The sequence below is a fragment of the Gopherus flavomarginatus genome, chromosome 1 (genome assembly GCF_025201925.1).
Source record: "Gopherus flavomarginatus isolate rGopFla2 chromosome 1, rGopFla2.mat.asm, whole genome shotgun sequence".
NCBI classification, from domain to species: domain Eukaryota; kingdom Metazoa; phylum Chordata; order Testudines; family Testudinidae; genus Gopherus; species Gopherus flavomarginatus.
The window spans coordinates 295,497,428-295,520,309 of NC_066617.1; the positions used below are offsets into that span (position 1 = coordinate 295,497,428).

The 22,882-nt window shown below is 40.1% G+C and overlaps 1 protein-coding gene across 2 annotated transcripts in view; it reads left to right on the forward strand.

The window, feature by feature from the left end:
* KLHL1 (kelch like family member 1) overlaps positions 1-22,882 on the forward strand; it is a 476,546-nt gene that overhangs the window by 133,527 nt on the left and 320,137 nt on the right. Inside the window, exon 2 of one of the 2 annotated variants that reach the window (XM_050948454.1) lies at positions 14,469-14,651. The exons of the other annotated variant lie outside the window; for it this stretch is intronic. Coding sequence (XP_050804411.1) covers positions 14,469-14,651 — 183 coding nt within the window. The remainder of the gene's footprint in view (positions 1-14,468; positions 14,652-22,882) is intronic. 2 annotated transcript variants of the gene reach the window in all.

Genomic DNA, 22,882 nt, shown 5'->3' on the forward strand with positions numbered 1-22,882 from the left:
ATGCTGTTGAATCTGTCAGTTTTGAGACAGGGTCCCTGTCCATTCCTCTTCCATTGAATGTGTTTATAAAGGATCAGCATCTGCTATAGTGTCACAAAGGCAAACAGATGGTTTTATCTATGCTTCATGTTTCATTCTGTTTGGAAGCCAGTTGCACAGACAGGAGTGTACTATCCAATTCTAAAGCTATTAAGGAATAATGCAAATAAACAGATTCCTTTTTTCCCCCTTTGAGTGTCCCTAACTATGTCTCCTATATTAAAAAGCAAAAACAAAACAGAACTGGTTGTTTCTCAATAGTAAATGCAAGCATATGTTTGTGTGCATGTCTTGATAATACACAATGGCATTTGGCCTCACTGTAGTTCTGCATTATTACAGACATGGCAAATTAATCTGGCAAATTATTCTCATAGGGTGATACTTACCCTTGTTCCCACTTATATCTTAAATGCATAGTGTGAAGAAGATAATTGCAACAACAACAAAAATCCTTCAAAAGCAGGATATTCCCCACCCTATGCAAAGAATGTTAGACTCCTATGACCACACTACTAGGTTTCTGAATTTTGTGATTTCCACAGGGTCACATACGTTGATATACAAAAATGAAACACACTCAGTTGTGTGTACTATCTATAATCTTTTGACACCTAATTAACTTCAAAAACAAATAATATCAGCCTTATCATCTCCCTTTCTCTCTTACCTCTCTCTCTCTCTTCCCTCCAGAAACTCTCCACTGTCTCCTTAATTGCTCAGTGTCATTTCCCTAGAAAATGCTCTTGCCCTTGCAAAAGGCTGTGTTCTGGTCAGATAGCAGGGGTCAGTATATACTGACTCCAGTAACTGTTTTTACAATAAGGAGTGGGTGGGGGGTGCACCCTTTTGCATCCCTACATTGACAGACCCATATGATCTGGGCATTGAATATGGATCTGGACATATATAAACCCATTAGATATGAGCTGCTGACACTCCATCTGTAAAGATGCGTCTTTAATGTGTCTGTTATTAAAATAAGGTTTGGCTGGGAGAAATTCCACAACACTGCTTATAAACATCCTTTTCACTGTTCTCTCTTGATGCCCTCCTTTGTTTCTGTATATGTTTAGTGCAGGGTGGGAGTGAGAATATTGTACTGGAAACTGGCAATTTTATTTCTGCTAAGCAGGTCAGGTACCGACTGCATGACCTGAATCTTTTTCTAGTAACTGGAAAGATAGGCTTGTCAGCAGCTCACAAGCTTTTTCTTCTAACAAAGGGTACTAAGGCAGATCATGCATAACAATATCCATTCATCCTTATCTTCAGGCTCAAACTTTCAGTCCATTGTCACAGCTGAGTTATAAACCTGTAAAAATAAGGATTTATTATAGAGGAAGTGCCAACACACTGGGCTAATAGGAAGCATCAAAGGTTAAGAGAATTATTTAAATTCAGTAGGAGAACTTTTAAGTCTGTTTTGTCAGTCCTCCTCAGAAAACTAAAAAGGTTTGGGGTCAGATCCTTATCTGGTGTAAATCAACATAGCTCAGCTGATGATGGACACCTGGTATCATGAATTCCTTGTGTTGCTAGGGCCCACTGGGAGCCTGGTAGGGTATGCTCGGGAAGGAGCCCTCTCCTCTCCCTCTTGTTGCTGCAGCTGCCTCAGTCCCAGCTCGGTCTTTCTCTTACCCACAACCCGATGCCAGGGCAGCATCTTAATCACATTTAAGGAGGAAAAAATAACTCCAAAACCTCTTTCAGGTATGGAAACCCTTGGCCAAATACCTTCGATCCAAATACTATATATATATATGGAGTAAGACAGGGAGCAATACCTCCAACCCACCACTCATCAGTACCGTCTCACAAATCTCCTGCTCATCAATACCTGTCCTCCTACCCAGCAACCCTCCAACTAGTATCACTTGTCCACAAAAATCCCACCCAACAACACTGGCTCCACTCCTCTCATAGCAAGACCAGCAATCCATTCCTCACTCTACTTTCAGAAACTTTTTACAGTTGGTACATGCAATCCACTGGATATTGCCTCACAAACCATCTTGAGTGGCACTGCCTTAGAGAGTGCAGAATTTGACAGGTATGAAGTCCGAGTCTATAAAGGTAGATTGGACCATTATTGTTAAATAAAATACAACAATAAAAACTATTACAGGATATGTAAAGGCTTTAGAAGGACTGGATTTTATACTGTAAATATTGAGAAATGGTTCCTAGGTGATCATGTCATTAAGACTATTAAAATGTACAATTGAGTGGAGTTGGAGGTGTAAATTCAATTGAGTTTTGGCATAACCTCAATTTTCAATTCCTAACTCTGCCACCTGAATATTGTTCTCTCAATATAGTATTTTGTATAGTATAAACACAGTACCAAATATAATGAAAAATAACCTATATATCAAAAAAGTGTTTTATGATGGCAGTTCTGTGAATCAGAAAGGGTTTTTCCAACAATACCAACTGGTTAATTAAAATAGTAATTAGGGCTGTCAAGTGATTACAAAAAAATTAATCACAATTAATTGCACTATTAAACAATAATAGAATAATATTTACATACATATTTTTGGATTTTTTTCCACATTTTCAAATATATTGATTTCAATTACAACACAGAATACAAAGTGGACAGTGCTCACTTTATATTTATTTTTATCGTAAATATTTGCGCTGTAAAAGTAAAAAAAATCAATTCACTTGATACAAGTATTGTAGTGCAATCACTATCATAAAAGTTGAGCTTACAAATGTAGAATTATGTACAAAAAATAACTGCATTCAAAAATAGAACAATGCAATACTTTGAAGCATACAAGTCCACTCAGTTCTACTTCTTGTTCAGCCAATCACTCAGACAAACAAGTTTATTTACATTTGTGGGAGATAATATTGACCGTTTCTTGTTTACAGTGTCACCTGAAAGTGAGAACAGGCATTTGCATGGCACTATTGTAGCCGGCTGTGACGTTGCAGTCCACATGATTTTATGAAAATATGCTAATGAGTGAATATAATATAACTGGAATATGCTTCATGCAAAAAGTCTCTTGTAAGATATCATTACAAAGCTTATAATCTACTGAGTGTGGTTATCCTATTTGTATTAATATATCATTCTTGTATCTGAAACTATAAATATGAAATATAACTCTAAGGTCCTATTGTAATTATGCAAAATGTGGGCCATTAGTGGTGGTTTGGAATCTTGATGGCTACCATCAGCTAAGACAATTGGTTGTAAATGGCTCTGTTTACTTGCAAACCTTCCTGTGAGTCAGTCCAGGAAGAATGAAGGATTGGAGTCTCACAGGACATTTGACCATGTCACCTGGTACTGAAATCCGTCTTAAACCTGGTGACTTTCCATTAGAAGGAGGGATGGGGACCCAGAGAGAGAAAATATTGCTGCCTTGTGCCAAAGGTATATAAGGGAGTGGAACAGAACAAAGGGGGTTCCAGTAATGAGAAATCCCCTAGTTACCACCTGAGCTGGAGCTAACAAGAACTGTATCAGAGGAAAGGATTGGACCCAGAATAGGAAGTAGTCCAGTCTGTGAAAGAAGCTTTTTGGAACATCTCTGAGGGTGAGAGTTTATCTGTAATCAGTTTCTTAATGTATTGGCTTTAACTTGCTTGTTTTGTTTTATTTTGCTTGGTAACGTACTTTGTTCTGTCTGTTATTACTTGGAACCACTTAAATCGTACTTTTTATACTTTAATAAAATCACTTTTGCTTATTAATTAACCAGAGTAAGTAATTAATACCTGGGGGAGCAAACAGCTGTGCATATCTCTCTATTAGTGTTACAGAGAGTGAACAATTTATGAGTTTACCCTTTATAAGCTTTATACAGAGGAATATGGATTTATTTAGGGTTTGTATCCCATTGGGACCTGGCTTTCTGGGTGCTGGAGACAGAAACACTTCTAAAGCTGCTTTCAGTTAAGTCTGCAGCTTTGGGGTACGTGGTTTACACTCTGGGTCTATTTTGGAGCAGACTGGCTGTCTGGCTCAACAGGACAGGGTTTTGGAGGCCCAAGCTAGCAGAGAAAACAGGCTGAGAAGTAGTCTCAGCACATCAGGTGACAGTCACAAGGGGGTTTCTGTGATTGAACCCATCACACCAGCATTGCAAGATATTTATGGCCCAGAAGCACTAAAGAGTCATATGTCCCTTCATACTTCAACCACCATTCCAGAGGACATGCGTCCATGCTGATGATGCATTCTGCTCGATAACTGTCCAAAGCAGTGCAGACTGACTCATGTTCATTTTTGTCATCTGAGTCAGATGTCACCAGCAGAAGGCTGATTTTCTGTTATGGTGGTTTGGGTTCTGTAGTTTCTGCATCAGAGTGTTGCTCTTTTAAGACTTCTGAAAGCATGCTGTACACCCCATCGCAATCAGATTTTGGAAAGCACTTCAAATTCTTAAATTTTTGGTTGAATGCTGTAGCAATCTTTAGAAATCTCACATTGGTACCTTTTTAGTGTTTTCTCAAATCTGCAATGAAAGTGCTCTGAAAATGAACAACATGCTGGGTCATCATCTGAGACTTCTATAACAGAGTTTCTCAAATAGAACTCTCCACTTGTGTAGGGAAAGCCCGGGCGGACTGGGCCAGTTGTGTTTACCTGCTCCGTCCACAGGTTCGGCCTGTCGCGGCTCCCACTGGCTGCAAATTGCTGCTCCAGGCGAATGGGAGCTGCTGGAAGAGGCGGCCAGTAAATCCCTAGGCCTGTGCCACTTCTAGCAGCTCCCATTGGCCCAGAGCAGCGATTCACAACCAGTGGGAGCTGCGATCGGCTGGATCTGTGGACGGGGTAGGTAAGCACACTGGTCCGGTCCACCAGGGGCTTTCCCTGCACAAGCGGTGACCCCTGTTTGAGAAACTCTGTCCTATAACATGAAATATATGGCAGAATTTGGGTAAAACAGAGAAGGAGACCTACAGTTCTCCCCCCAGAACTTCAGTCACAAATTTATTTAACTTATTATTTTTTTTAACAAGCATCATTAGCATGGAAGTATGTCCTCGGGAATAGTGGCCAAAGCATGAAAGGGCATATGAATGCTTACTAATCTGGCATGTAAATACCTTGCAATACCGGTTAAAAAATTCCATGCGAATGTCCGTTCTCACTTTCAGGTGACATTATAAATAAGAAGCGGGCAGCATTATCTCCTGTAAGTGGAAACAAACTTGTTTCTCTTAGGGATTGGCTGTACAAGAAGTAGGACAGAATTGACTTGTAGGCACTAAAGTTTTACATTGTTTTGTTTTTAAGTGCAGTTATGTAACAAAAAAAAAATCTACATTTGTAAGTTGCGCCTTCACAATAAAAAGATTGCACTATGGTACTTGTATCAGATGAACTGAAAAATACTATTTATTTTGTTTATGATTTTTCAGTGCAAATATTTGCAATCAAAATGATATAAAGTGAGTACTGTACACTTCGTATTCTGTATTGTAATTGAAATCAATATATTTGAAAAAGTAGAAAAACATCCAAAATATTTAATACATTTCAATTGGTATTCTATTGTGAAATTAAAACTGTGATTAATCACAATTAATTTTTATCACAATTTTTTTAGTTAATTGCATGAGTTAACTGTGATTAATCAACAGCCCTAATATTAATGTATTGTAAAAGTATTACCAACCTCTTAACTCGAGTTGTAATTATTTGACTGTTTTATATACTTGCTTGCACTAAGAAGTTATGAAGATCATAATTCAATGATTTCAGTTTTCTGAAGTAAAAAAAAGCCAATTTCTGGCAGAGACACAAGGGAATTGTGTTCATGTAGTGGCACAACATTTATTTACTCACTTGGGACCAAATTCTTCATTGTCCAAAACCAAAAAGTAACCAGAGGGGAACGCTCCTGTGGAGATCAAGTACAGGGGCGGCTGTAGGCATTTTGCCGCCCCAAGCATGAAGCCGTGGGACCAGCAGACCCTCCACAGGCAAGCAGCCGAAGGCATCCTGCCTGCTGCCCTCACGGCGACCGGCAGAGTGCCCCCAGTGGCTTGCCGCCCCAAGCACGCGCTTGGCGTGCTGGGGTCTGGAGCTGCCCCGATCAAGTAGCAGACATTCTTCCCATCCTATCCAGAGCATGCTGTCTCAGGAGTGTGTGTATTTTTGACTGTTCCTGCCAATGTGAAAGGAAATTTTTTACTGATCTTGGACATGGACAGGGCAGGAAAGAAGGGCTCACCTGGGTTTCTTTCTGTTGTAAGAAGCCCCGTCCAGTTTCCTTTAAAGGGTTGAAATTCCTCCACCAGTGTCTGCTGATGGCACTTCTCTAACTTGGAAGTTTGGCTGTGCTCCTATGTTGCTTTTCAGGTGCCAGCAGTTTTAAACAGTGAAGTCTCCTGTGACTTGGGATGCTGTTTTCTGGCTATGTGCCTCATTTTCAACACAAATGGCTCATTTTCCTCCAGATCCAGTTTTTTTCTTTTCATAAAGCTGGTATATTATGCGGGTGTAATTTTGGTCTCTAGTGCCTTGTGTGCTTTATAATATATTTATAAGCTTTCTGTTGCTATACCCTTCAGGAATTAAAATACATTTGTTTGCAAAGTAATGTGTTAAGTGAGATCCAAAAAGACAAAAGTCTGAATAAAAATGTGAATGAACTAGTGAAAGCTAATGAGGAAATGGATTTAAGTGTACCAGTAAACATAAGTTACAGTGACAGTCAATAAATGGTTAATATGTTTACATGTGTAATATAACCAGAGTGCAATGGTGGATGCACTGGCAGAAAGATTAGCTATAAAACAGTTGGCAAGAATCTTGTCATATTAGGTTCAATTGGAATAATAGGAACAATATGCCCCAAACAAGGTTGAAAGAGCAATGGACCCTATGTCAGCTTTGCATGGAAGCTGGAGCAATCGAACAGGGAAACTCTGCAATGCTTTCTCATTGAGAAGCACCACTCCAAGGCAATGCAGACAGGATTGTTTAGGAGTAGGACGAGGCAATGGCATGGGATGTCTTAGCTGATCCAGAAATTACACAAATTCAATCAACAGAACACCCATGTAAGGGGTTTGTCGCAGGCTACAGCCACTTCTCTAGCTGCTCTGCTCCCTGAAAAAAAAATGTGCTCTGGGTTTGTACAGACGACGTGAACTTTCGCAAAATGGGTAGCAGAGGTCCCTGAGTTTAGAAGAGGAGCATTTAAATGCTGGAATCAGTTCCAAGGAGAACAATAAGACCAAGTTTCACTATTATGGGATTTTCTGCTGAGGACAGCCTTCAACACCTTAATGTGTTCTGGTTTGGAAAAAAAAGAAACAGAAAGATCTAATTACACTTCCCAGATCTGGGAAAGAATCTGTTCAAATTAATTATATATATAATCTGAAAATGCAGATTAAAAATGCTAATAATGTCAAACTGTGCTTTGAGTGATGTGTATGTGGAGATGTAAGATTTGGGTATGTACTTGCTGCAAAACAGGTGTGCCAACTAATGTTCTGACTAAAAATTAAATTGAGTGTGAATGGGAAGAACAAAATCTATAGAACATCTGGAAAATATCCTATAATGTTTGTCCAGAGTATGCGCTACTATTGTTGCTGGAGGTCTTCTATTGGATGAACAGGTCTCACAACCGCCTGTTGTAAAAGTGTACCAGCTGAGAGCAATTGAATTTGTCACATTTAGAGAGGAAAAAATAACTCCAAAACCTCTTCCAGATATGGAAACCCTTGGACAAATACCTTTCCTACATACAATTATTTACTAAAATTAATATTACAGGCAACGTTAACATTTAATCCTCTATAACCCCTTTGAAGTCAGTGGAGATCCTCAAGTGTAAAAAAGAGTAAAATTTGGCTCCACAGTTATAAATTACATTATGAAATAAAATAACAAATAACTCTTTGTAACTGATCTAGTAAATTATAATTAGACATACCACCTATGTTTGTAACTGAGTCAGATAAAGGGAACAAAAAAAATAATAAACCAAAATTTAGTGATACCCTAATATTAAGAATTATTCTGGTCAGAAGAAACTTTATTTTATCTGAGATCACTTATCAACCAAGTGATCCTGCACTGTTCAGAGGGAGAGGGAATTTTACCCTTCTAAATGGAGGAGCACTGATCTTTGTTGGCTATCTTCATTGCAGTGCAGACTAGATTGATTTAGGTTGAGCTGGGTTAGAAAATGGTTACCTTTAATTCAGAGGCAATATTCACCCATATTGCAGTGCTGGCCACCAATGAGAAGGGTGTCTTTGATTTAATATATTCATCACTTTACTTTGAGTGGTTAGATTTGCCCACATAGATCATATTATAAGTTTCCACTATATAGAACTACTATATCTCATTGATATTTTTATTGTTTCTTTGTCTCTCTTTTCTTAGTTAAATGTCATTTCATTTTAAACAAATCATGAACGTACAGTCTGGCATTATATGAATATTAGGTATATGTGTACATTAGAAGAAGTGTTCCTATAACAAGGTCACATGAACACAAACATAAGAACATTTTAACTAAACTAACAGTTTTCATCTATCAACATGGGCAGGTGGGAAGGGAAAAGATTACTGCCAAATTATTAACTATAATTATTAACATCTAAAATCATGTTAAATATACAAACTAGTCATCTCATTATACCAATATTTAGTCAGATGTCTCAAGAGATATTCAAAATGATGTGGCAAGTAAACGAACTGGCCCGGTCCACCAGAGTGCTTACCCTGCGAGCTGCATGCTAGAGGTTGCTGACCTCTGGACTACAGTTAGTAGTTATGCAATTTCAGATCTGAGTTCCTTCAGAACTCTTGGGTGAATACCATTGGTGACTTATTACTGTTTAGTTTATCGACTTGTTCCAAAACTTCCTCTAACGATACCTCAATCTGGGACAATTCCTCAGATTTCTCACCTAAAAAGAATAATTCAGGTTTGGGAATCTCCCTCACATCCTCATCCATGAAGACGGATGCAAAGAATTCATTTAGTTTCTCCACAATAGCCTTATCATCCTGGAGTGCTCCTTTAGCATCTTGATTGTCCATTGACCACACTGGTTGTTTAGCAGGCTTCCTGCTTCTGATATACTTAAACCTTTTTTTGCTATTACTTTTTGAGTCTTTGGCTAGTTGTTCTTCAAATTCTTTTTTGGCATTCCTAATTACATTTTTACACTTCATTTGCCAGAGTTTATGCTCCTTTCTATTTTCCTCACTAGGATTTTTTCATTTTAATAGCCTTTCTAATCTCCGTGAGCATTTCACAGGCACTATCACATCCTGGTTAGGTGACTGGTAATATATCCTACTGCTATATTCTTATTATTCAAGCATGGAATTACACCTCTATCTCAATATAACGCGACCCGATATAACACAAATTTGGATATAACGCGGTAAAGCAGTGCTCCGGGGCGGGGGGCGGCGAGGCTGCACACTCTAGTGGATCAAAGCAAGTTTGATATGACATGGTTTCACCTATAATATGGTAAGATTTTTTGGCTCCCGAGGACAGTGTTATATCAAGGTAGAGGTGTACTATCCATAGAGATTCTATGGTACAAACAGAAATGTATAGTTCCATTGTTGTAGCTGTTAATCAGGACACTCTTGGACTGAGCAACCTATTCAGTAACTTCTCATATTGTTAGCGAGACAATAGCCATACCTCAGCCTTTTTAAGGTGCTGCCCAATGATATCTTCTCCTGTGGGTCCACCTTCATTAACACTATATATCTGTCTCAGATGGGTGTCCTTCTTTTTGGGATGCTGTTATGTGGTATGCTGCAATTGTTGAGCTGCAACTTACCATGAAGCTGCTGAGCTTTGGCCATTAATTATAATAAAATCTAAAATAAAATAATACTTATGCAGATGACTCTTAACTTTGTGTAATATTTTTATAGAAAACATGTATTTTAGAAATGTTTCTACTGAAAGTGTTAATTCCTTTCAAAGACAATTATACAGTCTAAGCTCAGTTTCAGGACTGGATGCAAGATTAGAAACCTCATGTCTTATAAGATATTCACAGATATATGGCCTTATCTTAGATTTAGATAATCCAGAAACAAGAAAATTATTAAAAAAAAACTGCACACACAATTTAAGACTTTAAATCCTGCAGTCATTATTACAGGTGTTATAATTTGTCTGTGAGCATCCCCTTTCACCAGAGTGAAGGTATCTGAGCTCTTCCTCAGTGCTAATTAATTGCTCCTTTACCACTCATGTGACAAAACAAAGCATACTTGTTAGCATTTTAGTGATAAGGAATTAAGGCATGGAGAGATTAAGGGCCAGAGGTTTTGAAGCAAAAAATCTCAACTCTTTTGAAAATCTTTCCATAAGTGTCACAATGGGAGCTACTGAGGTCAGAGCACTTTTTGATGTCTACATCACTGGCACCAGAACTGGAGGGCACCACGGGGCCATGGTCCCACATGTTTAATAGTAGGAGGGACATGCCATTCACTTTGTAACAAAATAAACATAAGAGCAAAGTTTGTGTCATCTGCAGATTCTCCCTCACCCCTCAGAATAATAAATTCTGCCAGGGAGGTGCTGCAATTCACCTTTCACCCACCAGGGACTTCTGGGACACCAGAAGAGAGGGCAGCTGGCTCACCGGTGGAGCAGCCAACTGCAGAGAGAGTGGGGGCACTTTGGCTTTGACCACCACACTTCTACAAAGATTCCAGTGCCCCTGGGACTGGAGATGAGCTCTTCTAAATATCTGTCTCCAGTGTGGGTGCTGAGCACTTGAAAATCTGGCCCTAACCTCTTGAAAATCCACACCATGTGACTTGTGCAAGGTCACACTGCAAGTCTGCATCCAAACTAGGAATTGACCCAGATTGCTACAGTTCCAGGCCAATGGTTTAGGCACAAGACCATTTTTTTCCTGTATTATTTCTGCTTTTATCTAATTTTTTTATTGTTTCCATATTGCCAACCATATGTTAGATACTTTACAGATAGATGTGAAGGCAAGTCAGATCTATACTCCAAGGAGTTTACAATCTCAGTAGTCACAAACATAAAAATGGGAATGGGAAACGTTGACAAGCAGTGTGATTGAATCATGTTTATTTAAATATTCTGTTAATGTTATGATTTTTCCTCCTTATGTTTAGTGATTTATTTTGAGATGCCTGTTAGCAACTCTTTAAGGTAGACTATTCCTAATGTTCATAAGTCTTGTGGAAAAGGGCATTTTGTTTTTCTTTATTCAGGTTAATAACATTCTGATGCTATTTTGAATATGGAACTCCCCTTGATCTCAGAGAAAACTTCATACATGTAACATCAGATTGACTGCACTGCACCTTTAAACTGGGGGGATGTTGTCCAGCTGGCCGAGGGAAAGGAAACAGTGCTTTACAAGTGTTGGAGGAAGAGAGGTCAGACTGCTGTAAAATGGGGGAATGGTTCAGTGTGGCAATGCTTACTCATTGCAGGAGGGTTGAAAAGAGGCAAGCCTGGGTGGGATAAGCCCTTTTCCACGGAGCAGGCAAGGCAACACCCACCCTCCCTCTCTTCAGGGGACAATATACCAGGTTTGGTCCAGACCTGCTCTGGACTTTGTGCTATCTGCCCCTTTTTAGGGGAACTGGTAAGGAATTTTTCCCACATCACTAGATTAGCTTAGGTGGAGTGTTTTTTTTTTCCTTTCCCACAGTGGGCTCGGGGAGGACTTTGTTGACATGAGATATGAAGGGAGTTAGTTACTCATTAAGTAAGTGTGGGGCTGATGGCCAGTGCAGGTACTGCACTGGTATACAGTAACCGGATAAATGGCTTGGTTAAGGGCTTAAAAGGAGGTGTTGGTTAAAAGAACAGAATGTGAGGGAGGGTGGTTTGGGGCTCCTATGACTGGTACAGCAGGGAGCCAACTCCCTTTTCTTATATCCCACCTAAATCCTCCTACAAAGGAATGTGAATGGTAAGGTCCCAGCAGTGGCTTGGCTGTGGGACCTGGATGGTGGGGGGGGGAGGGGGCTGATGGAAGCCCCCCAGGTAGTTATTGAATGAACATGGGTTACCTGCACTGTGCAGTCCCAGACATCTAACAATAAAGTCACAGCCTGATTAAAACCATATCAAGTGTCTCCTGTCCTTTTGGAATAGCCTGACAATCAGGTATATTTTGACTAGGTACTTGGATGCCATAATGCATGAATGGTGCCTCGTGATGTCTAAGAAATGAGTTTGGTTACAAGTGGGTTGAGCCCCAAATTAGTCCCTGTATTAAATTCTGTTTTCAATGATACATTATACAGATTTAGCTGTAGGAAAGGAACAGATGATTTGTGCAACCAGTGAGCTTAAAAAGTAGATCTGCACTTCACTTCATTGTGTGTGTGTGTGTGTGTGTGTGTGTGTGTGTGTGTGTGTGAAAATATTGTGAAAAAAAATCATTGAAATAAATAAAAATGTAACAGTCTTTGAACTGTATTTCACTTTGATTTAGCACTCTGGATAACTTGATTGTGATTACATAAATTGAAGACAAGTAATCTGATTAAAGTGCTGGTAGGGCATATAGTTACAACTTTGATTGCTGGTGGCTGACTGGAAACCAAACCTTTGATTGCAAACAAAACCACAATCCTCTGTTACTGTAAGCAAGAGTTGAGAAACACTAAAATTCTTTCTCTCTTGAATTTTAAGTTGATCACTGATATAGGCAATGACTCTTGACAGACTATTTTAGATTAGAAACAGCAATACCACAGATTAATGAACACAAAGTATACACTAAACACTGGTTAGGGAAGAAATTATGTGAAGATTATTATTTTTTGTCTGTGCTTGTAGAACATTTCTTGTGCCTATTTGCCAGTTATAAAGAGTAGAATATTAATATATATTATTAAGGAACTGTAGATATTTTGTTTCTATAAAATATTTATTATAAAGACTTAAAGTATAGCATATTTTATACCCAATGAAACAGCTGGCAGATAATTGGATTTCTGGATGGCTGATCCCTTTATATAAATTGAGAAAAGTTAAATACAAGAGGGCAAATTGCATGTTCCAGTAACAATGAAATGCTCTGATATATCCCAATTTAAGTTTCTCATTTAAGGTCTGGCCTTCAGTGATTGAAGGGAAAAGTGCATTCAAATTAGGTAGATAAAATAGACAATAATCGTGGATGTCTGTGTAAAGTGGTGGCATTTTACATTCTTCCTTTTCTTTGGCTCTATCACGATAAAATCTGAGCACCCATTTTACAGAAGTGTAAATGTCTACACAGGGTGCAAAGCAGTGGAGTGCCCAACCCTACCAATACACATCATATTTTATTTCAAATGTCTTTCTCTTCTGCTCATTTTGAGCCTTTGTCAGCCATACATTTTGAATGCTACTGTTTGCTGTTTGTATATTTGGGGCTTGGCAGCTCAAGGGTTGCATTGTCTCCACTTAATTGTTCAGTTTTCCCCGAGAGAGAGAGAGAGAGAGAGAGAGAGTTGACAACATAGCCCTCCACTTCCCTCCATATCCCCTGGGCACTTCTTTCCTATTGTCTTTCTTTTAGCTCCACCATACTATCAGCCTTTTTTACTAAATACATCTGAGGTCTGGGTCTCCATTGCCCGGTGCTTTATGCCATTATATACACCTGTGCAAAGTGCATATAAAAAAACCACGAAACCAGAATGGCAGAGATTAACAAATATATTGATTTCAATTACAGCACAAAATAAAAATGTACACTTCTCACTTTATATTATTACTTTTTATTATAAGTATTTGCACTGTAAGAATGATAAACAAAAGAAACAGTATTTTTCAATTCCCCTCATACAAGTATTATAATACAATCTCTTTACCTTGAAAGTGCATCTTACAAATGTAGATTTTTTTGTTACATAATGGCACTAAAAACAAAACAATGTAAGACATTAGCACTTACAAGTCCACTCAGTCCATCTTCTTTTTTAGTTTGTTTACACTTCTGGGAGATAATGCTGCCAACATCTTATTTACAATGTCACCAGAAAGTAAGAATAGGCGTTCGCGTGGGACTTTTGTAGCCAGCATTGCAAAGTATTTACGTGCCAGATATGCTAAACATTCATACACCCCTTCATGCTTTGGCCACCATTCCAGAGAACATGCTTCCATGCTGATGACACTTGTTAAAAAAATGCATTAATTAAATTCTGACTAAACTCCTTTGGGGAGAATAGTATATCTCCTGTTCTGTTTTCAGTGTCCCAGAAATAACAATAGTTTTGCTAAACCACTGTTATATACGTTAGCTGGTTCTTTAGACTGAAAACATTTTTTTGCTGTCTTGTGCTTCCTGTGATAATAGGAAAAGATACATTGATTTCTCTCTATCACCCTCTAGAAGTCTGTGATTAAGATTAGATAATTGGTGGCATTTCAACACTGCCTTTCTTTTGCGTTTCACAGGTTGTCAGCAGCAAGCCATCCCCTGACACCTCAATGTGATATGGACTCCAGTAGCTCTGAGGAGTTCTATCAGGCAGTGCACCATGCTGAACAAACTTTCAGAAAGATGGAAAGCTACTTGAAGCAACAGCAACTCTGTGATGTTATCCTGATTGCTGGGAACCGTAGGATACCTGCACATAGGTAGGGCATAAAAACATGGTGTTGAAACAATTAAAATAAACATCCGTATTATCTATCAACCTGCACCTTGAAAAGTCACTTATGCATGTACAAAGTGGATGCAAGACTACCATTCTGATTTTAGTGTTTTACATCCACATAAAACTAAGTTTGCTCAAGTGAGGATGTTCACAGAAGTCAATACCTGCAGATCAGTCCTTACAGGTGTCTTTCCCCCAGTATGTAACATTTATGCTTATGAATAGTTATAACATGTATAAATTTTAAAACAATTAGTTAAACCAAAATATACACATAAAAGAATTATTCTCAATACTGCCTTTCTCCTAAATTGTTCCTGCATAGGCAGAAAGTATGCATTAAAAATAAAAATGTTACTAACTCATTTTAATCATAATTATGTAAGCCATTAAACTTGTAAAAAAATACAAAAATAAATTCATTGCAAAGGGTCATCTTGGTATGAGGCAGCAGACCTACATGATGCTTTTCTTAGGTTATGGCTTTCATGTACACCTGAAAATACTCCCTCTTCATTGAGGGCCTGATTTCAGAAGTTACCTCTGATTTTGTGACAGTAAAATGGCTCTCATGGTGGGGAGAAATACCAGGCATGAGAACCCTCTGAAAAGCAGACCCTAGGGGTTCTCAAACTTCATTGCATTGCAGCCCTCTTCTGACAATAGAAATTACTACACGAACCCAGGACGGGGGAACCAAAGTCTGAGCCCACCCAAGCCTCGCTGTCCTGGGTGGGGGGCCAAAGACGAAGCCTGAGCCCAGCCACCTAGGACTGAAGTCCAAGGGCTTCAGCTTTGGCCTCAGGTGGTGGGTTCAATCTTTGGCTTTGGCCACGGGCCCCTGCAAGTCTGATGCCAGCCCTGGTGATCCCATTAAAATGAGGTCATGACCCACTTTGGGATCCTGACCACAGTTTGAGACCCACTGCCCTAGTGTATTTCTGTTTCAGCCATTTATTCAGACTGTAATCATCCTGTGGTATTTGTGGGCCATTGCAAGGAATGCCTCATCACTTTAAATTGTCATGGGCAGTGCCTAGAGGTACAGGTTGTAGGGAGTGACTGTGCGCTGGTGTTATTGTCTCCTTATGTAGTGCAACAAAGCTGTGAATTATACTACTCATACTGAGAAAAATGCAAGAACCATGCAAGGGATATGCAAGATTCGGAAAGTCTGAGCAATGATTGTCAAAGTATTAAGGAAAAAATATTCTTTCCATTTAGGTTTTTATTTTACCATCATAACCATAGTATCTGAGTAAATGAGATCTGAACAAATGCCAGGGACTAAGATGCAAGGTACCTATAAATGATGCAGAAATAGAATCTCCATTTAGGTCCCCATTAGCAATTGTGGAAGTGGACCAGAACTCTCCATCCCCTGCTCAGTGCTCTTTCACGTTTCCATGCCCCTGCTTTAGCATCCTCTTAAAATCTGGTTCCTGTTCATCTAACCTCCAATATATGCACAAGCCCATTTGCCAGTTGCAAGCAAACTCCTCGAAAATTTTATCTACTGAACTGACAATCCCACTGTCTCTCATTATCCTTCCTGTTAACTGGCTCAACTCCAGCATTCCAACCCACCAGACATTCTGAGCTGATGTGAGTATGGTAGTGTTTAGACATAGCTGGGTTGTCCAGACTCCTTTCACATGTAGGTGCAAGTTCCACATGGGGAGAGGAAGAGGAGGGTCATAGATGAATCTTCCCATCTCCTCTGTGTGTACTGGATTCCAGTCCTCTGGGATGGACTCATAGATAGATCCTGGCCCAGAAGAATACATAAAAGACTGGTTATCATTTATACTAAGACCCCACTAACTTACACCCACCTCAATACCCCTTTTCACCAGTGTAAAAAGGGTTTTAGAGTAAATGAGAATTAGACCCTTAATCCTTTATGGTTATTACTTTTCTAAAAGTTAGTTGGTTTGTGCCTAACTGTCCACCTTTCACGCATGGATAAGATGGATGAGGAAAATCTCATCTAATGCTTAATCCACATTATTAGATTGCATTAAACAACAACAAAAGTATATTAGGTACATGTACCATATTTTCACATTTTTTGCCATGATATAAGTTGAATTGTTTTAAGTACATCTGTGATCCAAGGCACCCTGTATTCACACCCCACACACTACTGCAATAATTTTGTACAGAATATGCCTTGTGAGGTATCATTTGAAAACTGATAATACACTGGTCAATAATATCATTATAAAATATATGTAGCAATCCTACATGTAAAAGTATGGATGGTCACTAGTACTGTGTTTTAAAGTCTGTGACTTAAAAGCTGTTTAAACCAAGCATGTCGGGGGAGTTGATAAACAAAGGAAGGAGGCCAACACCTCAGACCAGTTGTGCTCCCTTTTCAATAGACCAGAATTTCTCAAACTGGGGTCCGTGGACCCCTGGGGGTCCCGAGGGTACTCCAGGGTGTCTGTGGGCCCTGCTGATCAACTCCTTCCCCCCTCCCTCTCTCAACTCCTCCCCCCTCCCAGGTCCTCCTTCAGGCCAGGAAAGCGTTCCCTGGCCTGAAGGAACTGTTTCTTGGCCTGAAGGAGGCCCTGGGAGGGAGGGGAAGGAGTGTGGAATCTGGGACTGCACTGCTCCTGGAAGCGGCCAGCACGTCCCTGCAGCCCAGGGGGCTGGGACGAAAAAGGCACCTCCATGCACTGTCCCCAGCCCAAGCATTGACTCTGCAGCTCCCATTGGCTTGGAATTGCAGCCAATGGGAGCTGCAGGGGCAGTTCCTGCAGGCAGGGGCAGCGTGTGGTGATCCCTGCGCCCCCCCGCCTAGGAGCTGCTGCGAGAAGGATGTGCCAGTCACTTGTGGGAGCCACCTAAAGTAAACGCTGTCCCCCTCACCCCTTCCTGCACCCAATCTCGAGCCTCCTCCAGCACCAAACTCCCTCCTGCACTCCGTCCTTCAACCATACTCCTTCCCAGAGCCCAAACCTCCTCCCGAACCTAAACTCCCAGCCCAGAATCATAGAATATCACGGTTGGAAGGGACCTCGGGAGATCATCTAGTCCAACCCCGTGCTCAAAGCAGGACCAATCCCCAGATCGATTTTTACCCCAGTTCCCTAATGATCCCCTCAAGGATTGGGCTCACAACCCTGGGGTTAGCAGGCCAGTGCTCAAACCACTGAGCTATCCCTCCGATGGGGTGGGAGGGGACAAGGGCTGAGCAGGATGTCCCTGAAAAATTTAAATAAAAATGGGGGCCTTGGGTTGCTAAAGTTTGAGAATCGCTGCAATAGACTCTTCATTTGTGTCGGATATTGCCATAAGAAGAGATAATTTGTACAGTAGCAACTACAAGTGGGGGAGAAACCAGCATGGAGCCTTATCTTTCAGACCCCCTGGCTCCTTTACTCAGCATGAACTAATGAACTGTATCTGGGGGTACCCTTCAGCAGTATACATTTAAAATTTAACAGAACTATAAAGAGAGGGAAAGCAAACCCCTAAGTTATCTTTCACTTTAAGTAGACAAACCAAGCAATTTGATTTTAGTGATGGGTCCTAGCCAGGCCAACCAGTAAAAGGCTGCAAAGGAAACTGTGAGTGAAAGAAAAAAACATATTGAACAAAGATTTTCTTGCTAAATTAAGTTTTAGACTTTTAGATGAGCGTTTTCATTTTCACTTGCTGATAACCATCTCTGCCTTTATTTTCTTTTACTTGGTATCATTTAATTCATAGTTTTTTGTTAATAAACTCGTTTTGCTTTCATTATATATCATCAGTGATGAGTAAGTTCAGTAAAGTATTTTCTTCTGGTATTGGAATATTATTGTACTGTCTCTGTAGAGGCAGTGAACCTAATACATTTCTGTAAGAGTCCAGTGAGAGTGACTGGACCCTGCAGGGAGTGCACATTCAGAGCTGGAAGGGTACTAAGGTCTGCCTGCAAGGAGTATTCAAGTTGGGCAAATCCAGGGTGAGGCTTGTGGGCTCCTGTCAGGCTGTTGGATCTGGAGCTCTGAACCAAACTGCACACTCACAAGACACCTAGGGTTACAATGCAGGCATTGACTGAACCCCTTACTGGCCTGAGTGAACCCCAAATGTCACAACATTCCTTGCATTTTCTTGCCAATTTTAAATGCTTCAATAGATGACAAAGATGGATTGACAGAGGAGTCTGTCACTAGAAGGTCTTTAGTTAGTTCAGTGCCATCTTTCTACTTGTATTTATTTTGAAGACAGGTGTGCATATTTGTATTCATACTTGCTAGTGGTAAATTTGATTTCACATGTGTCATCCCAATTCTACAGCATATCTAAATCCTTTTGGAACTGGAAAAGTACTCTAATAAATATAAGATTGACCATGAAATAAAAACCAAATCTTGTTTAGATTTACCAGGAAAGCTTCAGACAACCTTGTACATCGTTTCTGGCTTCTCAGTTGTCTGCAGTCAAAAGACCAAATCTGTTCCCCCTGAAATGAATGGCAAAAACCACTGTTAAATAAAATGGGAACAGGTTCAGGCCTTCAAAAACATTTGAAACCCTTTGTTTTGTTGTACAAGATAACAGTGCAGTGTTTTACAAATTCAGACAATTGCAAACCTCACTTTCTTGTAGACTCAATATACATATTGTCTGACAATACAGTCTCATATATATATACTCATGTGCACACACACTACCTTAGCATAGAGACTAAAACCAGCCAAACCATTAGTGATTTGTATGTTAAAATTATTTTAATACTAGTCAATATATAAGGTGAGCAGGCTCATTTGTGTATATATGTCTGTAAGAAACAGGCTTGCAGATCATGTTATGTGCTCAGTAATTGCAGAGCTTAAACCTCTCCAAGTCTGTAGAGTTTATAAATTCCTAAAGTGTGGTGTACATCCCTATACCAAATAAAACACAAACATACTCCCTAAAAAGTCAGCCTGAAATTGTGTTTTAATTATTTTGGATAATTTTCAACAGGTTACAAGCGACGCCACATGCTGGATATGCTAAGTTGCAAATATACTTTGCAAGAAGTTAAAAACATATTCAGAATTATTCTCTAATAAATATTAAGTAAAGTGATTGGTTGCTCCATCTATTGTTTTTTGCCTTATAAAAAAGCAAATCAAGCCAATGCAATATACTACTGTAAAACAGACTCCTGGAGAGCCAGCATAAAATAGCATGCCTTGAATTCTGAACTTTTATTAGGGCTTGTTTGTGTGTGTGTGTTTTTAAAGTAAAAGCAATATTTTTCATCATTTCCCCCTAACTTACACATATCTAGACAAACCACAATAAAACAAAACATTATTTTTATATCTTTATTTTTTTCTGATTTTTAGTAAACAAAGCATCAGTGGCACTAATTGAATTCAGAATGAAAATAGGTTCTCATAGGAATGCATTACTCCAAATGAAATGAAGTAGGTGTAAAGTAATGATCCTAGCATTGATTTATTCTTGATCTTTCTGAATTCAAACAGTGGCCACTCTAGATATTCTCTGAATGGTTTTGTGTTTTATTCCTGGTAACGTATTTTTCTATCTTGATTATATACTATAGACTCTTTTTGAATATAACTATTCACTTGGTGGGAAAGCTGTTGCTACTGTCCAGATTTTCCAATAATAGGCCCTCATGCTGTAAGTGCCTGTTATGTAAGTCTGCCATAGACTGAGGATGGCTTCAAGGGCTATTCTTTTGGTATTGACTCTCCAAAGAGGAAAAAATATGGAGTCAGAATACAAAATCTTCTCTGTTTGGAGACATAGTTGACTGATCTTTGTTCTTGTTATAACTGCTTTTCACTGTTCTGGTTTCTCAGGCAGCTGTAAAGTTCTAACATGCATATTTGCTTTGCTGGATCTGGGCCCAAATATTTTATCTACACTTCAACTAAATGGTGGACATTTTGGCAGTATTTTCTATCCCACCAAAAGTACCTGATGGATTTCCTGATGGATCTGCAGGAGGAGGAGGAGGCAGAAGAAGAGTAGTACTCTGGCACTGCAGACTCTCCCTCGCAAATGCTGCTCAATATAATTGGCATAGTCATTGATGCTACCTATGTAGACCACCGTTTCTGGTGCAGGGCCGTAAGCACATTGCAAACCCAGGAGGATCTCTGATAGTTTGCCTTCAGCGAGTCTCTCCCCTTTGATCCGTGCTTAAGTCACTGGGTGATGATGTCTGTAATTGGAGGAGGAAGAGCGAGAGGAAGAGCATGGCAAGCATCTCTCCTCATGTTCTTTCTTCCCTAGTGGCTTTGCCCCCCACCCCCTTCAGAATCAGATCTTTTTGTTGCTGCCTAAGCCAGTGTCCTTTGTTCCTGTGAGGTTGGGCTGGGTTTGTCCTACACATGTCCTGATAAGGTGTGAACTGCCTCAATGGTCTTGGAGAATTTTTGCCTGGGCTTATTTTAAGCTATGAAGACACATTTTCATCCTCATAACTATATACATGAAAGTATAACCTATAACATTACTCTAGTAACAATTACTATAATATCACTATAACAACAATGCTCAGCGCATCATGAGCCTTCTGAAGACACTCGACATGACAAACTTTGCATTGGATACCACACAATCACTTTACAAGGATGAACATGGGGGTGCTGGGTGTTCCTCCGAGATACAGAGCATCACAGAGGCAGCTTCCATTTTCAGTAGAGTGCATTGCAGATTGTTGGCATAGAGGACTAAAGAATTTCCCCCCAGGAATTGTGGGATACTTCTGGACGGATGACTCCTGGGACCCAAGTCAAGTAGACCTATGTCTACACTGCAAAACAATAGAGCTTGGACCCTGGACCCCAGTTTCACTCAAGTTAGAACTCTCCAGCCCTGCAGGATTCTGGGACCCTTGATCCCAAGCCCTGAGTTAATGCAATTGTAATGTAGATGCAAGGGGGCTTTGTCTTGAGCCTGGGCATGTAGACATGCCCTAAGGTACTAGTAGTGTGCCAGGTGTACCATGACTAGGATGCAAGTGCTGAATGCACTTCAGCCCCTAGACCTTGTAGGTGCTAGCTCTGGTTGGTCCGAATAACCACTCAAACTTATGGCTAAAGTGAAGGGATGTCTTATTAGTGCTGGTAAGAAAGGGAAGGGTTTCAGGAGTTATATCTGAGTGAAACAATAGTAGTTCTTATTTAGGCCCCTTGGTGGTGGTCAGAGACAGTCCAGTAAAAGGTTAGGGCTCTTCAGTTGCTCTCCCCAGTCCAAGCTTCTGTTTCAAGCAAATAGGAACTTGAAGCTTTCCAGGCCAGGCTCAGTTAATGGTATATCTCATTGGGGCCCATCTGCACTGGCAGTCATACCCAGCTCCCGATTACAGCTCTGCAGCTTCTGCACTGCCTGCTGTGTACCTAGTTCCTCGGTGTTTCTCTCTGCATCGAGCTTCTCTGTCGCTCTTGGCTTCCAAGTATCCAATGCTTCCCCAGAAGTGCCTAATCATATCCTGGGTCAGGATCCTTCTGCCTGGTCAGGAGAAATGGGAGGGGACTGATGGTAATCTAAGGCTAAGTCTACACTGGGGGGGGGAGTTGACCTAAGATGCGCAACTTCAGCTACGCTGTAGTCAGCGTATCTTAAGTCGATTTACCTGGCCATGAGGATGGCGGTGAGTCAACCTGTGCTGCTCCCCCCTCAACTTTGCTTCTGCCCCTCGGCATGGTGGAGTTCTGGAGTCGACGGCAGAGTGATAGGGGATCAATTTTATTGCGTCTATACGAGACATGATAAATTGATCCCCAATAGATCGATCACTACCCGCTGATCCGGATAGTGTAGACATACCCATAGTCTCCTGCTTAACAGGGCTATCACAGTATTTTTCAAAAGCATTGCAAGTTAAGCAAAGCACCAGTTAGCTCCAAGGATAATGAAAAAACCCTGAACCAAATCCTGCAATGGTCCCATGGATCAAGAATAAAATAAAATAAAAAATAATTTTCCCCTTAAATAACTGAGAATGATTGATAAAACTCCAAGCACTTTAGTGCATGTTTCTGAATACTAAATGCGGAAGACAGCCAGTAAATAAGCTTCCTATAGTCAATTCTGTTAAAAAGCTGCAAATAAGTCTAAGCAAAATCAATACTAGTGATAGACCTTTTGAATTTGCCAAGGAAAGGTCATTAAAAGCTTTAATCAAAACTGCTTTGATGCAGTGGCCAGCTCTAAATGCAGACTGAAAAGGGTAAGGCTAGTCAT